Below are 19,250 nucleotides of genomic sequence, written 5' to 3' on the forward strand. Positions count from 1 at the left end.
AGGCAGGACTATAATCTGATTGTGGCTCAAAAGACCCTCATTTCAGAGAGGGTCCCACCCCATGCCCTAGAGGAAGAAATGCTACAAAGAGATGTCAAGACAAACCTGAACAGACAAACTCTGCTGGGTTTCCCCACTCAAACTGTTAGTATGGGATCATATCCTTTTTGTGCAATCGCATTTCTACACGGTTGTCAATCGTGACTATGTAATGAAGCTTCCATAAAAACCCAAAAGGAGAGCGTGCAGAGAGTTTCCTTACAGCTGAATACATGGAGGTTCCTGGAGGGTGGCATATCTAGGGGTGCGTGGAAGGCTCTCCAGTCTTTCCCCCATACCTCGCTCTATGCACCTCTTCATTTGTATCCTTTGTAATATCCTTTACAATAAGCCACTAAAGGTAAGTGTTTCCCCGAGTTCTGCGAACCACTCTTGCAAATTAATTGAACCCAAAAAAGAGGTCATGGAAACCCCAACCCAGAGCCATTTGGTCAGAAGATCTGGAGGCCCAGACTTGTTACTGGTGGGAAGGAGGAGGTGGTTTTGTGGGACTGAGCCCTTAGTATGCAGGATCTGATACTATCTTTGGATAAATAGTGTTTGGATTGAACTGGAAGATAGCCAGCTGATGTCTGCTGCGGAGTCAATTACTTGCTTTCTAGTGGGAAGAAATCCCCACCTACTTGGGGGTAACCAGTCTTTTGTGTTAATTGTTGTGGTGTGAGAGCAGAGGAAAAACGAATAGCTTTTCCTAAATGTCAACAAAAGAATTGACTTCGTGTTGTAGACACTAAATATTAAAATATGGACATATATTTTGAGTAGCAATGCAGAGGCCGACTGCCAATCAATCTTTTATTGGACACATGTATGTGGACACACTTTTACATGCTGTGCACATGGCTTTTCAGAGTTCACCAGGTGAAGTGCAAGAGGCAGTGCTCACTCCACTCAGTCCTTGCTCTCCTCTCCTTTTCCCTTGTTTCTGGTTCTCTCTGCGTAAGCTGGGCAGGACTTGCTTCTGAGTTCCTCTGGGGGCCTGCTGCCTGGGTTGGGGTGATCACTGCTCTGCTAGCAAAATCCAGAACACTGTGGATCTTGCTCTGTTCTGGACAGTGCGATGTCATTTACCTTGCAAAAGGCAATCTGCTCCATCTATGCAAGTTTGGTTGAAGGAGTCTGGAGGTATCAATTAGGGCTTTTGTCTACAGTCAAAGTCATTTCCTTGGAGACAATTCTCCCAGTTTCTACTCTGTGTGAGCAGAAGGGCTGCATTTGGGGACCTTGGCAGGCTGTAGCAGTAGGGTTAAGGATCCAGAGAACCACCCTAGGAGTTGTAGTAGAGGCTGTTGGTGCCTCCCAGGTCCATGTCCTGCTGATGATATTCTACTGCAAGAACTGCACTGTTTCTATTTCTATTTATTTCTCTCTCTCTCTCTCTTTTTTTTTTTTTTTTCTTTGAGATGGAGTCTCACTCTGTCACTAAGCTGGAGTGCAATGGCACGATCTCGGCTCAAGGCAAACTCCACCTCCCGGGTTCAAGCAATTCTCCTGTCTCAGCCTCCCGAGTAGCTGGGATTACAGGTGCCCCCCACTCCACTCCCTCCATGCCCAGCTAATTTTTGTATTTTTAGTAGAGACAGGGTTTCTCCATGTTGGTCAGGCTTGTCTCAAACTCCTGACCTTCAGTGATCCGCTCACCTCAGCCTCCCAAAGTGCTGGGATTATAGGCGTGAGCCACCACATCTGGCCAAACTGCAGTATTTCATCTGAAGATTTGCTCTCAGCTAGTATATGCTAGAGGCTAGATTCATGTGGCGGTGACATGCTGGAGGAGGGACAGGGTTATTGGTCCTGTGATTCAGTCTCAGTCTTTTAGTGAGCCTGTAGGCCTGGGTTTATGAACTTCACTTGGCTTTTTCCTTCTGCCATTAGTTGGCATAAAAACAAGCTAGAGCTGAGATTTTCCCTTTCCCCATGTTAGAGATTAGAGTGGCTGGGGTTGCAGTTTTTCCTTCCGCTAGGTAGGTTAGCCTCTGGTAAAATTCTTTATCTTGAGGGCAGGCTTTTATTTGGAAGAACAGACCAGAACTCTCAAGGTTGTCCACCCTGAGCCTCCAGCAATTCGTCAATTACAGTTCAAGTGACCCCATGGTACTGGCGCCAGCCATAGAGGACTCTGCTCCCAGTACACTCTTACCCTCTGTATTTGCCTGTCTCTTCAATTTTGAGGACCACAGTTTGTCCTGTGACCTCAGTTCTCTGATGCATCTTAGAAAAGTTGTTGATTTTCATTTGTTTAGCTTTTTTCTTGTTGTGAGCATGGGAAAAATGACTGCCAAGCTCTTTATGAGTTGGACTAGAAACTCCATGGGAGGTTCAATATTTTCAATCTAAGAAGGGCAAAGAAGTAATTTTTTAACTTCTTGGCAACTCATCTCAGTTTTAACTTTTATTTCAGTGCTTCCTTTTATAAATTGTTACATAATAATGACATCTGTTTGTGAAATATGTGGTATTCCCACCCACCTGGGCATGAAAAGGCCCTAAGAGGTCAGCAAGCAGTCAGAGAAGCTGGTGTTTACCGGAGACTCAGGAGGACCAGCCAACCATAACCTCTGGGTTACCTTGGCAATTGCAGAATAAATGCATTATAGTTACTAAAGTAAAAAATTAGATATGCGTGTTTGCATATTGAATTATAAAAATACCTTTCAAAGACAAATAGATCTAAAAATAAAATGGAAAAACATAAACACTAATTCTGTAAATATTACACTTAATGCACAACTGAAACAAAATTTGCCAACTTAGTCAATATCAAAATCTACGAACAGTTTTTCTATTTTATATAATTTCCCTCTCCTCGCTCTGGATCTCCCTCCCCAGCTCTCAGTATTTTATTTTATTTTTTTTGCTCTCATTCTTTGTACACCTCTGTTGCCTCTGTGATAAGCAGCTTCAAAGTTGGTTCCTAATGTTTCATTGGATAGAATACAGCAAAAGTGATGAAGTGTTGCTTCCCCGATTACATTACGAAGCATCCGTGGCTTCCATCTCAAGTGGGTTCACTTGCTCTCTGGGAATCTCTCTTCTAAGGGAATCCAGATACCATAATGCTGGCTGCCCTGTGGTGAGGCTTGCATCACTAGGAACTCATGTCTCTGGGCAACAGCCAATGAGGACCTGAGCCCTGCTGTCAGCCACTTGAGGGAACTTGGAGCTTGGAAGTGAATCCTCCTGGAGTCAAGCCTTGACCTAACTAGCCTTGGAGGCTGCTTGACTGCAGCCTTGTGAAAGAGACTTTGGGCCAGAGGCACCAGCTAAACCACCCCCGGATTCCTGACCCACAGAAAGTGGGAGATAACGTATGTTTGCTTTTTGAAGTTGCTGAATTTGGGGATAATTTGTTATATAGCAATAGAAAATGAGTAACTCTTTTGTATTCCTCTTTGTCCTGGCTTCCCCATTTTGAGGAAACAAAAGTAAATCACAGTGTAGAGCTGAAATATTCACATGAAAATAATAATATATTTTTAAAATTATTTGAATGTCTATGTGCTGACATTCCAAAATACATGAATTCCAAAAATTTAAAAGTTGAAGTCCTAACTGCCAGTATCTTAGAATGTAATCTTTTTTGGAAACAGGGTCATTTCAGATCTAGTTAATTAAGGTGAAGTTTTACTGGAGTACAGTGGGCACTAAAACTAATGGGTCCTATGATTCAGTCTCAGTCTTTTAGTGGCCTGTACCCCTGGGTTTATGACCTTCACTTGACTTTTTTCTTCTGCCCTTAGTTGGCATAAAAACAAAGCAGGTGGATCACCTGAGGTCAGGAGTTTGAGACCAGCCTGCCCAACATGGCAAAACCCTGTCTCAACTAAAAATACAAAAAATTAGCTGGGCATGATGGCAGGCACCTGTAATCCCAGCTACTTGGGAGGCTGAGGCAGGAGAATTGCATGAACCCGAGAGGTGGAGGTTGCAGTGAGCTGAGATTGTGCCACTGCACTGCAGCCTGGGTGACAAGAGTGAAACTCCATCTCAAAACAACAACAACAAACAAGCAACAACAACAATGATAAAAGAAGCTAGAGCTGGGATTTTCCTTTTCCCCATGTTAAAGATGAGAGTGGTGCCCTCATAAAAAGGGAAAACTTGGACACAGACACACACATGGGGAGAATATCATATGAAGAGACACAGAGAGAAGGCAGACATCTATGGGTCAAAGAGAGAGGCCTGGAACACATCCTTCCCTCACCACCCTCAGGAGGAACCAACTCTGCTGACACCTTCCTCTGGGACTCCTAGCCTCCAGAACCACGAAACAATACATTTTTTACACCACCCAGTTTATTGTATTTTGTTAGGCAACCCTAGTGAAATAATGTACATACACTTCTTCATTTACTCTTCACAAATTACTGCAATAAGGGAGGGTCCTTTGTTAACTAACAACGCTGTGAAATCATAGAGTTTTCTTAATTAACTTCCATAGTTTATTTTTAAGGTACTGACTCTGGACACCACGTGTCTTCTCTCTATAAATACCAGAACATGCTCTGTTTTTCAGCAGTCATTGGACTTCAGCATGACTACTCAGTTGCCGGCTTATGTGGCAATTTTGCTTTTCTATGTCTCAAGAACCAGCTGCCAGGACACTTTCACTGCAGCTGTTTATGAACATGCAGTGATATTGCCCAATGTCACCCTAACACCAGTGTCTCGTGAGGAGGCTTTGGCATTAATGAATCGTAATCTGGACATTTTGGAAGGAGCGATCATATCAGCAGCACAGCAGGTACCATCTCTACCATCTCTCCAGTGTACTGGATTCTATGAGAAAGGAGGGGGTCCTAGGAGACAGGGCCGGTGTCAAGGTCCTTTACACTTTTAGATGACATATGTATTAGAGTAGCCAAGAACCTTTATTTTACAGTTAGAATTCTACTTTCCTCTCAAAATTAGAGCAAGGACACTACCCTAACAGTAAGAACAAAGAAAAGAACAATTTGCTCATTATCAAGAAGCAGCAGACCTTTGAGGAACTGGCCATAAATTCAACATCTTTGTTCCCTTTTTCTGGTATAGATGGAGGATGGAGGATAGATGGGTCAGAGACCAGGTGCTATTTTTAGAGTATTAGTGGCCTTCATGTACTCATGTGCTATTAAGGGTTTGCAGGTTTTGGAATAAATTTATAATCTGAAAACAAACTTAAGTTTTCAATTCCTTGCCAGCATGCATTTTATACTTCATACTTCATTCTAATTACAAGATAAAAGTATATGTAATGCATTGTGAGTCCTTAAGTTGAGTGAAGATTTCACTTTAAAGTTAATCATACAGTATAAATTGTGGTTTACAGGAATATTATTTTAAAAGCTATTAATCTGTTAGGTGTAGACCAGGGATATATGAAGTGTGATAAAAGTCATGGATAAATGTGTATTACATATATCCATAAATATATATTATTTTGTGTTGTTGTTGAGACAGGATTTCACTCTGTTACCCAGGATGGAGTGTAGTGGTGTGATCACGGCTCACTGCAGCCTTGACTTCTCGGGCTCAGGTGATTCTCCCACTATAGCCTCCAGAGTAGCTGGGACCACAGGTGCGTGCCACTGTGCCCAGCTAAGTTTTAAATTTTTTGTAGAGATGGCGTTTTGCCATGTTGCCCAGGCTGGACTTGAACTCCTGACCTCAGGTGATCCACCCGCCTCGGACTCCCATAGTGCTGGGATTACAGGCATGAGTTACTGTGCCTGCCCTATATTCTTACATATACTAATATTTAAAAGGTTATCAGGAGTTCTGATGTTCTTTTTCACCCTTAGTCCAACTATTTCCTTAAAGGTCACAGAGCTTTTTAAGGTGACTCTCTAATCAGAAGGTTGCCTAGGTTAGCTCAAGCAGTACTTGTAGGCATGGCACAGTTCAAGTAACCAGTTTGTGGCTCCTCTTTTTCTGAGAAGCAGGAATCATGTTTGCAGGGGAAGGCTGGGGCAGAGGAGGAAACAAACAGAGCATTTATTAGTCAGTCCTGACACAGGCACAATTATCAGCCAAAGTTCAAGGAGAGGCTTGGTTCCAGGACAAGCTAGGTTTATAGTTAACAACTGCCATAGGAAACAACAATGGCAGGATTAGAAAATTAAAATGCTTGACTAAGTCGGGTGCGGCGGCTCGTGCCTGTAATTCCAGCACTTTGGGAGGCTGAGGTGGGCGGATCACCTGAGGTCGGGAGTTCAAGACCAGCCTGATCAATATGGAGAGACCCCATCTCTACTAAAAATACAAAAATTAGCCAGGCGTGGTGGCAGGTGCCTGTGATCCTAACTACTTATGAGGCTGAGGCAGGAGAATCGCTTGAACCCGGGAGGTGGAGGTTGTGGTGAGCCAAGATAGTGCCATTGCACTCCAGCCTGGGCAAGAAGAGCAAAACTCCATCTCAAAAAAAAAGAGGGAGAGAAAATGCTCCACTAGAAGCCCAAACCTCACCATTATGTAACATATCCACGTAACAAACCTGCATATGTACCCTCTGAATCTAAAATTAGAAATAAAGGAAAGAAAATAAAAATGAAAAGAAACAACAGTGCACTGAAAAAAAAAAAAGGAAATTAAAATGCTTTGGAAAAGAAAATAAATTATAAAAATATAGAAAACAAAATAAGATTTAAGGGGCGTGGGGGGAAGCCCAAATAGTTGTTACTCTGCCACTCAGTTCCTCAGCTCCTTTTGCAGGTCCCCTTTTTGATTAAGGTGAATTTTTAACAGGGTGCGCGTATTATTGTGACTCCAGAAGATGGTATTTATGGCTGGAACTTCAGCAGGGACTCCCTCTATCCATACTTGGAGGACATCCCAGACCCTGAAGTAAACTGGATTCCCTGTAATAATCCTAACAGGTAAAGAAACAACTTGTGAAAACTTCACTAGTGAATATCAACTTGATTTACCTGGGAAAACTTTGTTGATGATCATTGCATAGATCCACGATCAACTCTTAAGTTTCAGTATAGCTTATTTTTCATCTACTATGGGTATATTTACTGGGAGAGTAAATATGAATTACGAAGTCACAGAAATCAGAGCTAGAAGGTAGCTGAGAAATCATCACATTTGGGCTGGATGCAGTGGCTCACGCCTGTAATTCCAGCACTTTGGGAGACCAAGGTGGGTAGATCACGAGGTCAGGAGATCGAGACCATCCTGGCTAACACGGTGAAACCCCATCTCTACTAAAAAAATACAAAAATTATCCAGGTGTGATGGTGGGCACCTGTAGTCCCAGCTATTCAGGAGGCTGAGGCAGGAGAATGGCGTGAACCCAGGAGGCGGAGCTTGCAGTGAGCCGAGATAGCGCCACCTCACTCCAGCCTGGGCGACAGAGCGAGACTCAGTCTCAAAAAAAAGAAAAAAAGAAAAGAAAGAAATCATCACATTCAATGTGAACATCTCTGGTCTCTGACTCCTCACCAGTGAACAGGAAAATATTTCCCTGTGTGGGTCTGTGATTTGAAAACTGTATGAGTAAATGGCAAAATAGAGTCACATCGGTTTAAGATTAACAGTTTTCCTTTCTCATTGATAAGACAGCTGGTGAGGTTAATGTAGTAAAATCCTTAAAGTGTAAGCTGATTGTAACCTAAGAGGTAATAATATGTCAGGATTGTAAGTGGTTTAAGTCAGGTCTAAAGAGATATTAAGTATGATGAAAGCAGCACTATTAATTTTAATGTAAAGAAACCAACATCTTATACACCTAAGAAAATCATGTCGGTTCACATACTTCTTTCTGAATACACATGGCTAAAATTGTTTTAGGAATTCCTCTTTTGGAACTATTCTCAAAACCACACAATGCCAGTTAGAATGGTGATCATTAAAAAGTAAACAACAGATGCCAGAGAGGATGTGGAGAAAGAGGAAAGTTTTTACACTGTTGGTGGGAGTATAAATTGGTTCAACCATTGTGGAAGACAGTGTGGCAATTCCTTAAGGATCTAGAACAAGAAATACCATTTGACCCAGCAATTCCATTACTGGGTATATACCAAAGGATCGTAAATCATTCTACTATAAAGACACATGCACACGTATGTTTACTGCGGCACTATTCACAATAGCAAAGACTTGGAACCAACCCAAATGCCCATCAATGGCAGACTGGATAAAGAAAACGTGGCACATAACACCACGGAACACTATGCAGCCATATAAAAGGATGAGTTCATGTCCTTTGCAGGGACATGGATAAAGCTGGAAACCATCATTCTCAGCAAACTAACACAGGAACAGAAAACTAAACATTGCATGTTCTCACTCATAGGTGGGAGTTGAACAATGAGAACACATGGACACAGGGAGGGGAACATCACACACCAGGGCCTGTCAGGGGGTGGGGGGCTAAGGGAGGGATAACATTAGGAGAAATACCTAATGTAGATGATGGGTTGGTGGGTGCAGCAAACCACCATGGCACATATATACCTATGTAACAAACCTGCACGTTCTGCACATGTATCTCAGAACTTAAAGTATAATAATTATAATAGAAAAAAAACACAGAAACTGGCTGGGTGCAATGGCTCACACCTGTAATTCCAGCACTTTGGGAGGCCGAGGCGGGAGGATCACCTGAGGTCAGGAGTTCGAGACCAGTCTGGCCAATTTGGCAAAACCCCATCGCTACCAAAAATACAAAAATTAATGGGGCGCAGTAGTGGGCACCTATAATCTCAGCTACTTGGGAGGCTGAGGCAGGGAGAACTGCTTGAACCTGGGAGGCAGAGGTTGCAGTAAGCCAAGATAGTGGCACTGCACTCCAGTCTGGGCGACAGAGCTAGACTCTGTCTCAAAAAACAAACAAACAAACAAACAAACCCACAAAAACTACTTCCAGAGACACCTTGATTTTGATAAGATGGATTTTGACAAATTCCAGTGTTATTTATCATAATCATGTACTCTATTCTTATTTAATTGTATCATAATTATTTATTATTTAATCATGTCATATGTCAGTGTTTTAGTTTCTAGAAGGCAAGCACTCTATTATCACTTCCACTATGAACTGAATTGACTTATTTCCAAATGGCCTTTCCCTACAACCTCATCTCCAAGGGCCTCCTGAACATCCCCACAAGGATGTCCCATTCACTTCATTTCAAGGAACCCGGTTGCCCCTTTATGTTTTCCATCAACTAATGATGTCTGAATTTCTTGCCTCCTTAATTCTCTCACTTTCTCTACTTTTTTTTTTTTTTTTTGAGAGAGAGACTCTGTGTCACCCAGGCTGGAGTGCAGTGGCATGATCTCAGCTCACTGCAACCTCTATCCTCCAGGTCCAAGCAATTCTCGTGCCTCAGCCTCCTGAGGATGACAGGTGTGAGCCACAACACCCAGCTAGTTTTTCATATTTTCAGTAGAGATGGGTTTCACCATGTTGGCCAGGCTGGTCTTGAATCCCCGGCCTCAAGTGATCCACCTGCTCGGCCTCCCAAAGTGCTGGGATTACAGGTATGAGCCATCACGTCCAGCTGCCTTAATTTATTAACTCTGTAATTTTTTTTTGACTACCTGTTATGTCTAGACATTGTTCTTGGCAATGAAGTGAACAAAACAGATTAAAAATTCCTGTCCTCTTGAAATTTATACTCTAGTGTGGGGAGGTAATAAATTTTTTAAAAAGATAATTATCTATCTATCATCTATCTATCTATATAGGTATCTTTCATCTGTCTACCTATCTATGATATGAGGTGGAAGTAAATGTTATGGAAAAAATAAAGTGGGGAAGGTGAATAGGGTGGCAAGCATGAGGCTGAAATTTTTAAAAGGTCATCAGAGGGCATCACAGTGAGATTTTAGTAAAGACCTGAAAGAAATGAGGCGACATCATATGAGTACCCGAGAAAAGTGCATTCCAGGCTGAGGGAATTCTAAATTGCAAGATCCTGTGGTCAGAGTATGTGTCTAACCTATAGAACAGAAAAAGGGTTAGTGTGGTTACAGTGATGTGACAGAAGAGGAGAAAGGAAGGAAATAGAGGCAGAAGGGCAGGAGGAGTGCAATGTAGAGAATAAGTTCCAGGGTATAGGTCACCAAAGAAGCAGAGGACAGTTAAAAAGCTGTTGTGATAATTTTGGCAGAGAGATGATGGTGTCTGAGATCAAGAGATGGTAGACGTTTAGGTATTGAGAAGTGGACAGATTCCGAATAAAGGCTGAAAGTAGCACTGGCAGGTTTTGCTGAAAGACTGGATGTAGGATGTGAGAGAAAGGGAGGACTCAATATCCTTTCCTGCTCTCATAGAATCAGATCTCATCCTACTGAGTATGTTTGAAGTATGCACAGAGTCGATTGCTTCCTCTTCTCATAGTCACCAAACTTTTGGGACCACATCACCTCTTAGACTGAGTGTTAAAGGAACAGGCTCTCATCACTCTTCTTTTTTATTTAATTAATTTATTTAGCATTTATATGTTATATCATTCCAGAAGGATTTGAAGTCTCTAATTATATCTAATATAATTAAAAATAGGATAGTTTAGTCTTAACAACAAACTAGAAACCATATGAATAGAGGATGCAGTTGTTATGAGGCATCATGGTAAAGAGCTGCTCATTACAATTGGATATTAAGTATAGTTCTAAGAGTTTCTGAGCAGCTAAGAGAAGCACAATTTTGTTCAAACATTTCCATTGCATCATAGAAGAAAGCTTGCATATTTCTTCAGTGACAAACTATGTCTAATAACCTAACTTAAAGATGAATTATTCAACTTTTTTTGTTAATTATTTTATTCTTAATTTTCATGGGTACATAGTAGATGTATATATTTACAGGGTACACGAGATGTTTTGATGTTTGTACGCAGGCATGCAATGGTAATAATCACATCATGAAGAATGGGGTTTCCATCCCCTCTAGCATTTATCCTTTGTATTACTAACCATTCAATTATACTCTTTTAGGTATTTTAAAAAGTACAATTACTATTGATTATAGTCACCCTGTTGTGCTATCGAATACTAGACCTTATTCATTCATTTTAACTATTTCTTTTGTACCCATTAATCTCACTTTCTCCCCACCCCTCCCCTAACTATCCTTCACAGCCTCTGGTAACCATCTTTCTATTCTCTATCTCTATCTCCATGGGTTCAATTGTTTGATTTTTAGATCCCACAAATAAGTGAGAACATGTGATGTTTGTCTTTCTGTGCCTAACTTATGTTATTTCACATAACCTAATTATCTCCAGTTCCATTCATATTGTTGCAAATAACTGGATCTCATTCTTTTTGTGGCTGCATAGTACTTTATTCTGTACGTGTATCACATGGTTGTTTCCAAATTTTGGCTATGTGAACAGAGTTGCAATGAACATGAAAGTGCATATATCTTTTCTATGTACCGATTTCCTTTTTGAGGGATATATACCCAGCAGTGAGATTGCTGGATCATATGGTAGCTCCATTTTTAGTGTTTTGAGAAACCTCCAAACTGTTCTCCACAGTGATTGTACTAATTTACATTCCTACTAACAGCATATGAGGGTTCCCTTTTCTCCACATCCTCACCAGCAATTTTAATCGGTGCGAGTTGATATAACTGTAGTTTTGATTTGCTTTTTTTACTTTCTTTTTTTTTTTTTTTTTTGAGACAGAGCCTCACTCTTGCCACCCATGCTGGAGTGCAATTGGTACGATCTCAGCTCACTGCAACCTCTGCCTCCCGGGTTCAAGTGATTCTTCTGCCTCAGCCTCCCGAGTAGCTGGGATTACAGGCGCCCGCTACTACACCTGGCTAATTTTTGTATTTTGAATAGAGACGGGGCTCCACCATGTTGGCCAGACTGGTCTCGAACTCTGAATTCAGGTGATCCGCCCGCCTAGGCCTCCCAGAGTGCTGGGATTACAGGCGTGAGCCACCGCGCCCTGTTGATTTGCATTTTTTTCTGATAATCAGTGATATTGAACACCTTTTCATATGCCTGTCTGCCATTTGTATAACTTCTTTTGAAAAATGTCTATTCAAATCGTTTGCCCATTTTTGAATTGGATTATTTGATTTTTTTCCTATAGAGTTGTTTTAGCTCCTTATATATTCTGGTTATTAATCCCTTGTCAGATGGGTAGTTTGCAAATATTTTATCCCATTCTGTGGGTTGTCTCTTAACTTTCTTGATAGTTTCCCCTGCTATGCAGAAACTTTTTACCTTCATGTGATTCCATTTGTCCATTTTCGCTTTGGTTGCCCGTGCCTGTGAGGTATTACTCAAGAAATCTTTGTTCAGACCAATGTCCTGGAGAGTTTCCCCAAAGTTTTCTTTTAGTAGTTTCATAGTTTGAGGTCAAATATTTAAATCTATAGTTCATTTTTATTTATATGGTGAGAGATAGGGGTCTACTTTCATTCTTCTGTCTGTGGATATACAGTTTTCCTGCACCATTTATTGAAGAGACTATCCTTTTCCCAGTATATGCTCTTGGCATCTTTGCTGAAAATGAGTTCACTGTAGATGTTTAGATTTATTTGTGGGTTCTCTATTCTGTTTTATTGGTCTATGTGTCCATTTTTATGCCAGTACCATGCTGTTTTGGTTACTAGAGTTCTGTAGTATAATTTAAAGTCAGGTAATGTGATTTCTCCAGTTTTTTTCTTTTTGCTCAGGATGGCTTTGGCTATTCTGGATCTTCTGTGGTTCCACATAAATTTTAGAATTCTTTTTCTATTTCTGTGAAGAATGTCATTGGTATTTTGATGGAGATTGCACTGAATCTGTAGAATGCTTTGGATAATATGGGCATTTTAATAATATTGATTCTTCCAATCCATGAACATGGAATATCTTTCCATGTTTTGTGTCCTCTTCAATTTCTTATATCAATGCTTTACATACTTCATTTTAGACAGCTTTCACTTCTTTGGGTAAGTTAATTCTTAGGTATTGTATTTTATTAATAGCTATTATAAATGCTGTTCCTTTCTTTTTTTTTTTTTTTTTTTTTTTTTTTTGAGGCGGAGTCTCGCTCTGTCGCCCGGGCTGGAGTGCAGTGGCCGGATCTCAGCTCACTGCAAGCTCCGCCTCCCGGGTTCACGCCATTCTCCTGCCTCAGCCTCCCTAGTAGCTGGGACTACAGGCGCCGCCAACTCGCCCGGCTAGTTTTTTGTATTTTTAGTAGAGACGGGGTTTCACCGTGTTAGGCAGGATGGTCTTGATCTCCTGACCTCGTGATCCGCCCGTCTCGGCCTCCCAAAGTGCTGGGATTACAGGCTTGAGCCACCGCGCCCGGCCCTGTTCCTTTCTTGATTTCTTTTTCAGATTGCTTGCTGTTGGCACATAGAAATACTACTGATTTTTGTATGTTGATTTTGTTGTCTGCAACTTTACTGAATTTGTTTACCAGTTCTATTAGTTTTTCGGTGGAGTCTTTAGGTTTTTCCAAGTATAGGATAATAGCATCTGCAAACAAAAATAATTTTACTTCTTCCCTTCCAATTTGGATGTCTTTTATTTCCTTCTCTTGTCTGATTACTTTAGTGAGGACATCTACTACTACGTTGAATAATAGTGGTGAAAATGGACATCCTTGTCTGTTCCAAATCTTAGAGGAAAGCTTTCAGGTTTTCCTCATTCAGTATGATACTAGCCATGGGTTTGTCATAAATGGCTATTATTGTGTTGAGGTATGTTCCTTCTATACCCCTTTATTGAGGGTTTTTATTATGAAGGAATGATGAATTTTATCAAATGTTTTTTCAGTGTCAATTGAAATGATCATATGGTTTTTGTTCTTCATTCTGTTGATATGATGCATCACATCAACTGATTTGTGTATGTTGAGCCATCCTTGCACCCTTGGGATAAATCCGACTTGGTCATGAGGAATAATTTTTAATGTGTTGTTGCATTTGGTTTGCTAATATTTTGTTGAGGATCTTTGCATCAATGTTCATCAGGAATTTTGGGCTGTAGTTGTCTTTTTTATGTGTCTTTGGTTTTGGTATCAGGGTAATACTAGCCTCATTAAATGAGTTTGGAAGTATTCCCTTCTCTAATTTTTGGAATAGTTTGAATAGGATGGGGATTAGTTCTTTAATTGTTTGGTAAAATTCAACGTTGAAGCCATTAAGTCCTGGGCTTTTCTTTGCCAGGAGAACTTTAATTACAGTTTCAATCTTATTCTTTGTTATTGGTCTATTCAGGTTTTGGATTTCTTCCTGGTTTAATCTTGGTAGGTTGTATGTGTCTAGGAATTTATTCATGTCTTCTAGGTTTTCCAATTTATTGGTATATAGTTGCTCATAGTAATCTCTAATGATCTTTTGAATTTCTGCAGTATTGGTTATAATGTCTCACTTTTCAACTCTAAGTTTATTTGTCTTCTCTCTTTTTTCTTAGTCTCACTAAAATTCAATTTTGTTTATCTTTTCAAAAAACCAACTTTTTGTTTTGCTGTTCTTTTGTTTTTTTTTATTTCAATTTCATTTATTTCTGTTCTGATGTTTATTATTTTTCTTCTACTAATTTCAGATTTGCTTTGCTCTTCTTTTCATAGTTTTTTAAATGCATCATTATGCTGTTTATTTGAAGGTTTTCTTCTTTGTTGATGTAAGTACTTATATCTACAAACTTTCCTCTTAGACTGATTTTGCTGTATCCTGTAGGTTTTGGTAAGTTGCATTTCCATTTCCATTAGTTTCAATAAAATTTTTAATGTTCTTCTTAATTTCTTCATTAACCCACTGGTAATTCAGGAGCACGTTCTTTAATTTCCATATGTTTGTATAGTTTTCAAAATTCCTTTTGCTATTGATTTCTAGTATTATTCCATTGTGGCTAGAGAAGATACTTGATATGATCTCAATTTTTAAAAAATGTTTTAAGATTTGCTTTGTGACCGAGCATATCGTCTCTCCTTGAGAATGATCCATGTGTGGAGAAAATGTTTATTCTGTAGCCATTGGATGATATTTTCTGTAACTACCTATTAGGTCAGTTGGTCTATAATGCAGATTAAGTCCAATGTTTCTTTATTGTTTTTCCCTCCAGATGATCTGTCCAATGTTGAAAGTGGGATGTTGAAATCTCCAGCTATTGTTGCATTGGGGTCTATCACTCTCTTTAGCTCTAATAATATTTCCTTTACATATCTATATGCTCAAGTGTTAGGTGCATATGTATTTACAATTGTTATAACTTCTGACTGAATTGACCTCTTTATCATTATATAATTAATTTCTTTGTCTCTTTTTATGGCTTTTGTCCTGAAAACTATTCTGCCTGATAAAAATATAGCCATCCCTGCTCCTTTGGTTTTCCATTTGCATGGAGTATCTTTTGCTATCCCTTTATTTTCAGTCTATGTGTGTCTTTATAAGTGAAGTGTATTTCTTGTACACAACAGGTCATTGCCTTTTGTTTTTAATCCATTCAGTCACTCTATGTCTTTTGATTGGAGAGTTTAGTCCATTTACATTTAATATTTTATCGTTAAATAAGGAAATACTCCTGACATTTTGTTTTTTGTTTTCTGGTTGTTTTGTGGCATTGTCTTCCTTGCTTCCTTCCTGTCTTCCTTTTTGTGAAGGTGTTTTTTCTCTGATGGTATGTTTTAATTTTTGCTTTTTATTTTTTGTGTATCTGTAGTAGGTTTTTTGATTTGATGTTATCATGCAGTTTGCAAATAACAACTTGTAATTCATTATTTTAAACTGATGACAACTTAACATTGATTGCATAAACAAACAAGCAAAAACTAATAAAAGCTCCATACTTTAACTTCATCCCCCATACTTTTTAATTTTTAAAATTTCTATTTATATCTTATTATGCTATCTATGCCTTAAAAAGCTTTTCTTGTTATTATTTTTGATTGGTTCATATTTTAGTTTTTTTACTCAAGATATGAGAAGTTTACACCACAATTATAGGTTATAATACTCCATGTTTGCCTATGTACTTACTATTACCAGTGAGTTTTGTACCTTCAGATGCTTTCTTATTGGTTATTGACATTCTTTTCTTTCAGTTTGAAGAAATTTCTTTAGCATTTCTTATAGGAAACGGCAGTGGGTTCTTTTCTGACCCACAGTGGGTCTAGAAATGCCATCCAGGAACTAAGCCCTGTAATTGAGAACTTTAGGATTCTGCTTGGTGCTTTATGTTACTGTGGCTAAGTTGGTACCCAATTTGTAAGACAAAGTCCTTTTACTCTTCCCTCTCCTTTCGTGAAGCAGGAGTCTCACCCCATGGCCACCACAGCTGGGAAGGTGTTAGGTCACACCTGAAGCCAGCATGGTACTGGGACTCACCCAAGGCTTGTAGTGAATACTGCCTGGCTATCACTGATGTTTATTCAAGGCCCAAGGACTCTTTAGTTAGCAGGTGATGAATCTTGCCAGGACTAGGACCTTCCATTTAAGGCAGAAAGTTCCCTTATAGCCCAGTGTATGTCTAGAAATGTCATCAGGGAGCTAGGACCTGGGTTGGGGGCTTCAGTACTCTGTTTGGTGCTTTATTTTACTGTGGGTGAGCTGTTATCCAAGTTGCAAGACAAAGTCCTTTCTATACTCCTCTCTCCTTTTTTAAGGCAGAGGGACGGAGTTTCTCTCTCAAAGCTGTGAGCTGTGCTGCCTGGAATTGGAGGAGGGGTGATGCAAGCACACCTTTGACCACTCCAGCTGGTGTCTCACTAGGTTATGGCACTCCAAGGCTACTGGTTTGGAGCTCAGTACAGCACTAGGACTTGCCTAGGAATTGTAGTCCTTGTGGCTTAAATCACTGATCCCCAACATTTTTGGCACCAGGGACTGGTTTTGTGGAAGACAATTTTTTAATGGGCAGGGTGGAGGATGACTTCTGGGTAAAACTGTTCCATTTCAGATCGTCAGACATTAGTTAAATTCTCATAAGGAGCATACAACCTAGATTCCTCAGATGCACAGTTCGCAACAGGCTTCCACTCCTATGAGAATCTAATGCTACAACGGATCTGACAGGAGGCAGAGCTCAGGCAGTAATGCCACTCACCTCCTGCTGTGCAGCCGGTTTCTAACAGGCCACGGACTGGTAATGCTGTGCAGCTCAAGTCCTAATAGGTCACAGTCCGTGGCTTATGGATTGGGAACCCCTGGCCTAGACTGCCTTTCGAGTTTATTTAGAACCCCAGATAACTTTATCCCACACTGGTGATGCTTGGTGGAACTCAGGTTCTGACTGCTGGGAGGACAATTCCCCTCTGGCTAGAGCTGTTCTAAATGTGCTGGCTGAATTCTCTGCCATGTTGCTTTCTGCTGCTACATGGCATCACTGACTTCCAGTGCAAAGTCCCACAATCACTGTACATTCCTTTTCCCAAGGGCACAAATTTTCTCTCCACACCATGTGGTGATCTGGAGGATGGGTGAGAGTGGTGTTGGCAATGAAAGACTTTCTTTCCTACCCTCTTCAGTGCCTCTTGTCTTGATATGATTTTAAAACAAGGTATTGTGATTACTCTTCTCATTTTTGATTCTTATGAAGGTGCTTTCTTGTGTGGATAGTTGTTCAGTTTGGTGATCCTGCAGGAAGACAATCACTGGAAGGTTCTATTTGGCCATCTTGCTCTGCTTCCTCCTCATCTTTTATTTCTTTCTCTTGCCGATTGCTCTGGCTAGGACTTCCAGTACAATGTCAAATAGAAGTGGTGAAGGTGGGCTTCCTTGTCTTGTTACAGTTCTTAGAACAAAGGCTTTCAGCTTTTCCCCATTCCATAGGATGTTAGCTGTGGGTGGTGACACAAATGCCATATATAGCCTTTATTATGGTGAGGTATGTTCCTTCTGTATAATAAAGTGCACATCTCTGAATTATGTATTACTTGCATTGTGGGTGCCAAGAAACTATTTATACTGCCTAGAATATTAACCTTTATTATGCCTAAAGAGTTCATTAGTCAAATGTTGGTTTTGATGTAGACCTCATAATTTAACATTTAACATTTAAATTAAATAGGTTATCATTTTTTAATACCACCTAAATACAATATATTGATCCAATATAGAAAGTTAGATCAATGTTAGAAATGAAGTTTCATAGTGTACTTTTCCAGACTCATCATTAGCATTTCATATTTATACTTTTAGCTTTGATTTGAATGTTTCACAGATGAATTTAAATCTACACATGGTTACACCACAGCATAATATTAATTAGGCAGTTTCCCTACATTTGAGACCATCACCTTAATGTAGTTGTGATGTTTTGAGGCTTCATAGTTTAAATCCATTATACTATTATGGAGTCTATAGAGCAGCGTTATGGAGAAAGGTTTCAGAGAAGGGCTTTTTGTTGTTACTATAACCTTATTTAAAGAAACAACAAAAAACCCAAACTTATTTGAAGCCTGCTTAAATATTACTGTTAAATGTGAAGTATTTATATCTAAGATTCATAATCATATGAATGTCAACATTTAGTTTTGAGTAGAAAAAGATAAATCATTACTGTGAGTTAAGAAATTTGAATGGCGATGTATGAGGGAACTCGTAGCATGTCCATTCCGCCTTTTCCATCTCCACCCTCCCCAGAGTTTCATCCCCAGGGTGCCCTGCTTATTGCTTTCTTTTGGTATCTCCAAGATGGTTGGAGACACCCATCCAGCCTCTGGTGTTCTGCGCGGGGTCTTGTCTTCTTCCCATCCCACTCAGGCTCAACCCCAGACTGGAACATGGTTTGGGAAGCAGTGGGGATAGCCAAGATGGTTGTCAGTGGGTGGCCCAGCAGTTCCTGTCCCAGGAGTGGCCACAGGCCAGGAGTAGTGGTGGCTGTGCATGTGGCCAGCCTGCTGCCATTGTCTCATCCTTGTCAGGGCCCTCTCTTTCACCTTTCGGCATCTGAGGGGCAGAGAGAGGGTTGGGGCCGACAATGCCCCTGCAAATTTTTTTAAAATAAAATTTAGATGACAAGTATATATCATATATGCAGTGACCAAGCATATAACTACTTTACAGTCATCTAACTGCTATAGCAATGATATGTAACTACAGTGTCAAAACACCCTGACAGTTTTTTCGGAAACCCAAAGTGGAGACCATCTGCCATATCTTACTTTTTCTTTAGGCACAATACTCAAATTTATATTCATTTTGCTTACACATGAATAGTTTCAAATCTGTTCACATATGGTTTAAAGTTTTAGTCCCTATTGTCTTACTCAGGCTTGTGTAACTTAAAATGAGCCTG

At 40.1% G+C, this 19,250-nt stretch overlaps 1 protein-coding gene across 4 annotated transcripts in view; it reads left to right on the plus strand.

Moving 5' to 3' along the window:
* The window catches only part of VNN1 (vanin 1), a 39,279-nt gene continuing 20,029 nt past the window's right edge, over positions 1–19,250 (plus strand). The window contains exons 1-3 of one of the 4 annotated variants that reach the window (XR_004442974.1): positions 1–400; positions 4,580–4,807; positions 6,790–6,920. Coding sequence is in view for 3 of the 4 variants with exons in the window: in XM_033235432.1 (XP_033091323.1) it covers positions 347–400; positions 4,580–4,807; positions 6,790–6,920 (413 nt within the window). In the remaining variant the exon portion in view is untranslated. Of the gene's footprint in view, positions 401–1,725; positions 3,369–4,579; positions 4,808–6,789; positions 6,921–19,250 lie in introns of those variants that run through there. The other 3 variants (XM_033235432.1, XM_033235434.1, XM_033235433.1) reach the window with 3 other exon arrangements.

Source organism: Trachypithecus francoisi, unplaced genomic scaffold, assembly GCF_009764315.1.
Source record: "Trachypithecus francoisi isolate TF-2019V2 unplaced genomic scaffold, Tfra_2.0 Lachesis_group15, whole genome shotgun sequence".
In the NCBI taxonomy this organism is placed as follows: Eukaryota; Metazoa; Chordata; class Mammalia; order Primates; family Cercopithecidae; genus Trachypithecus; species Trachypithecus francoisi.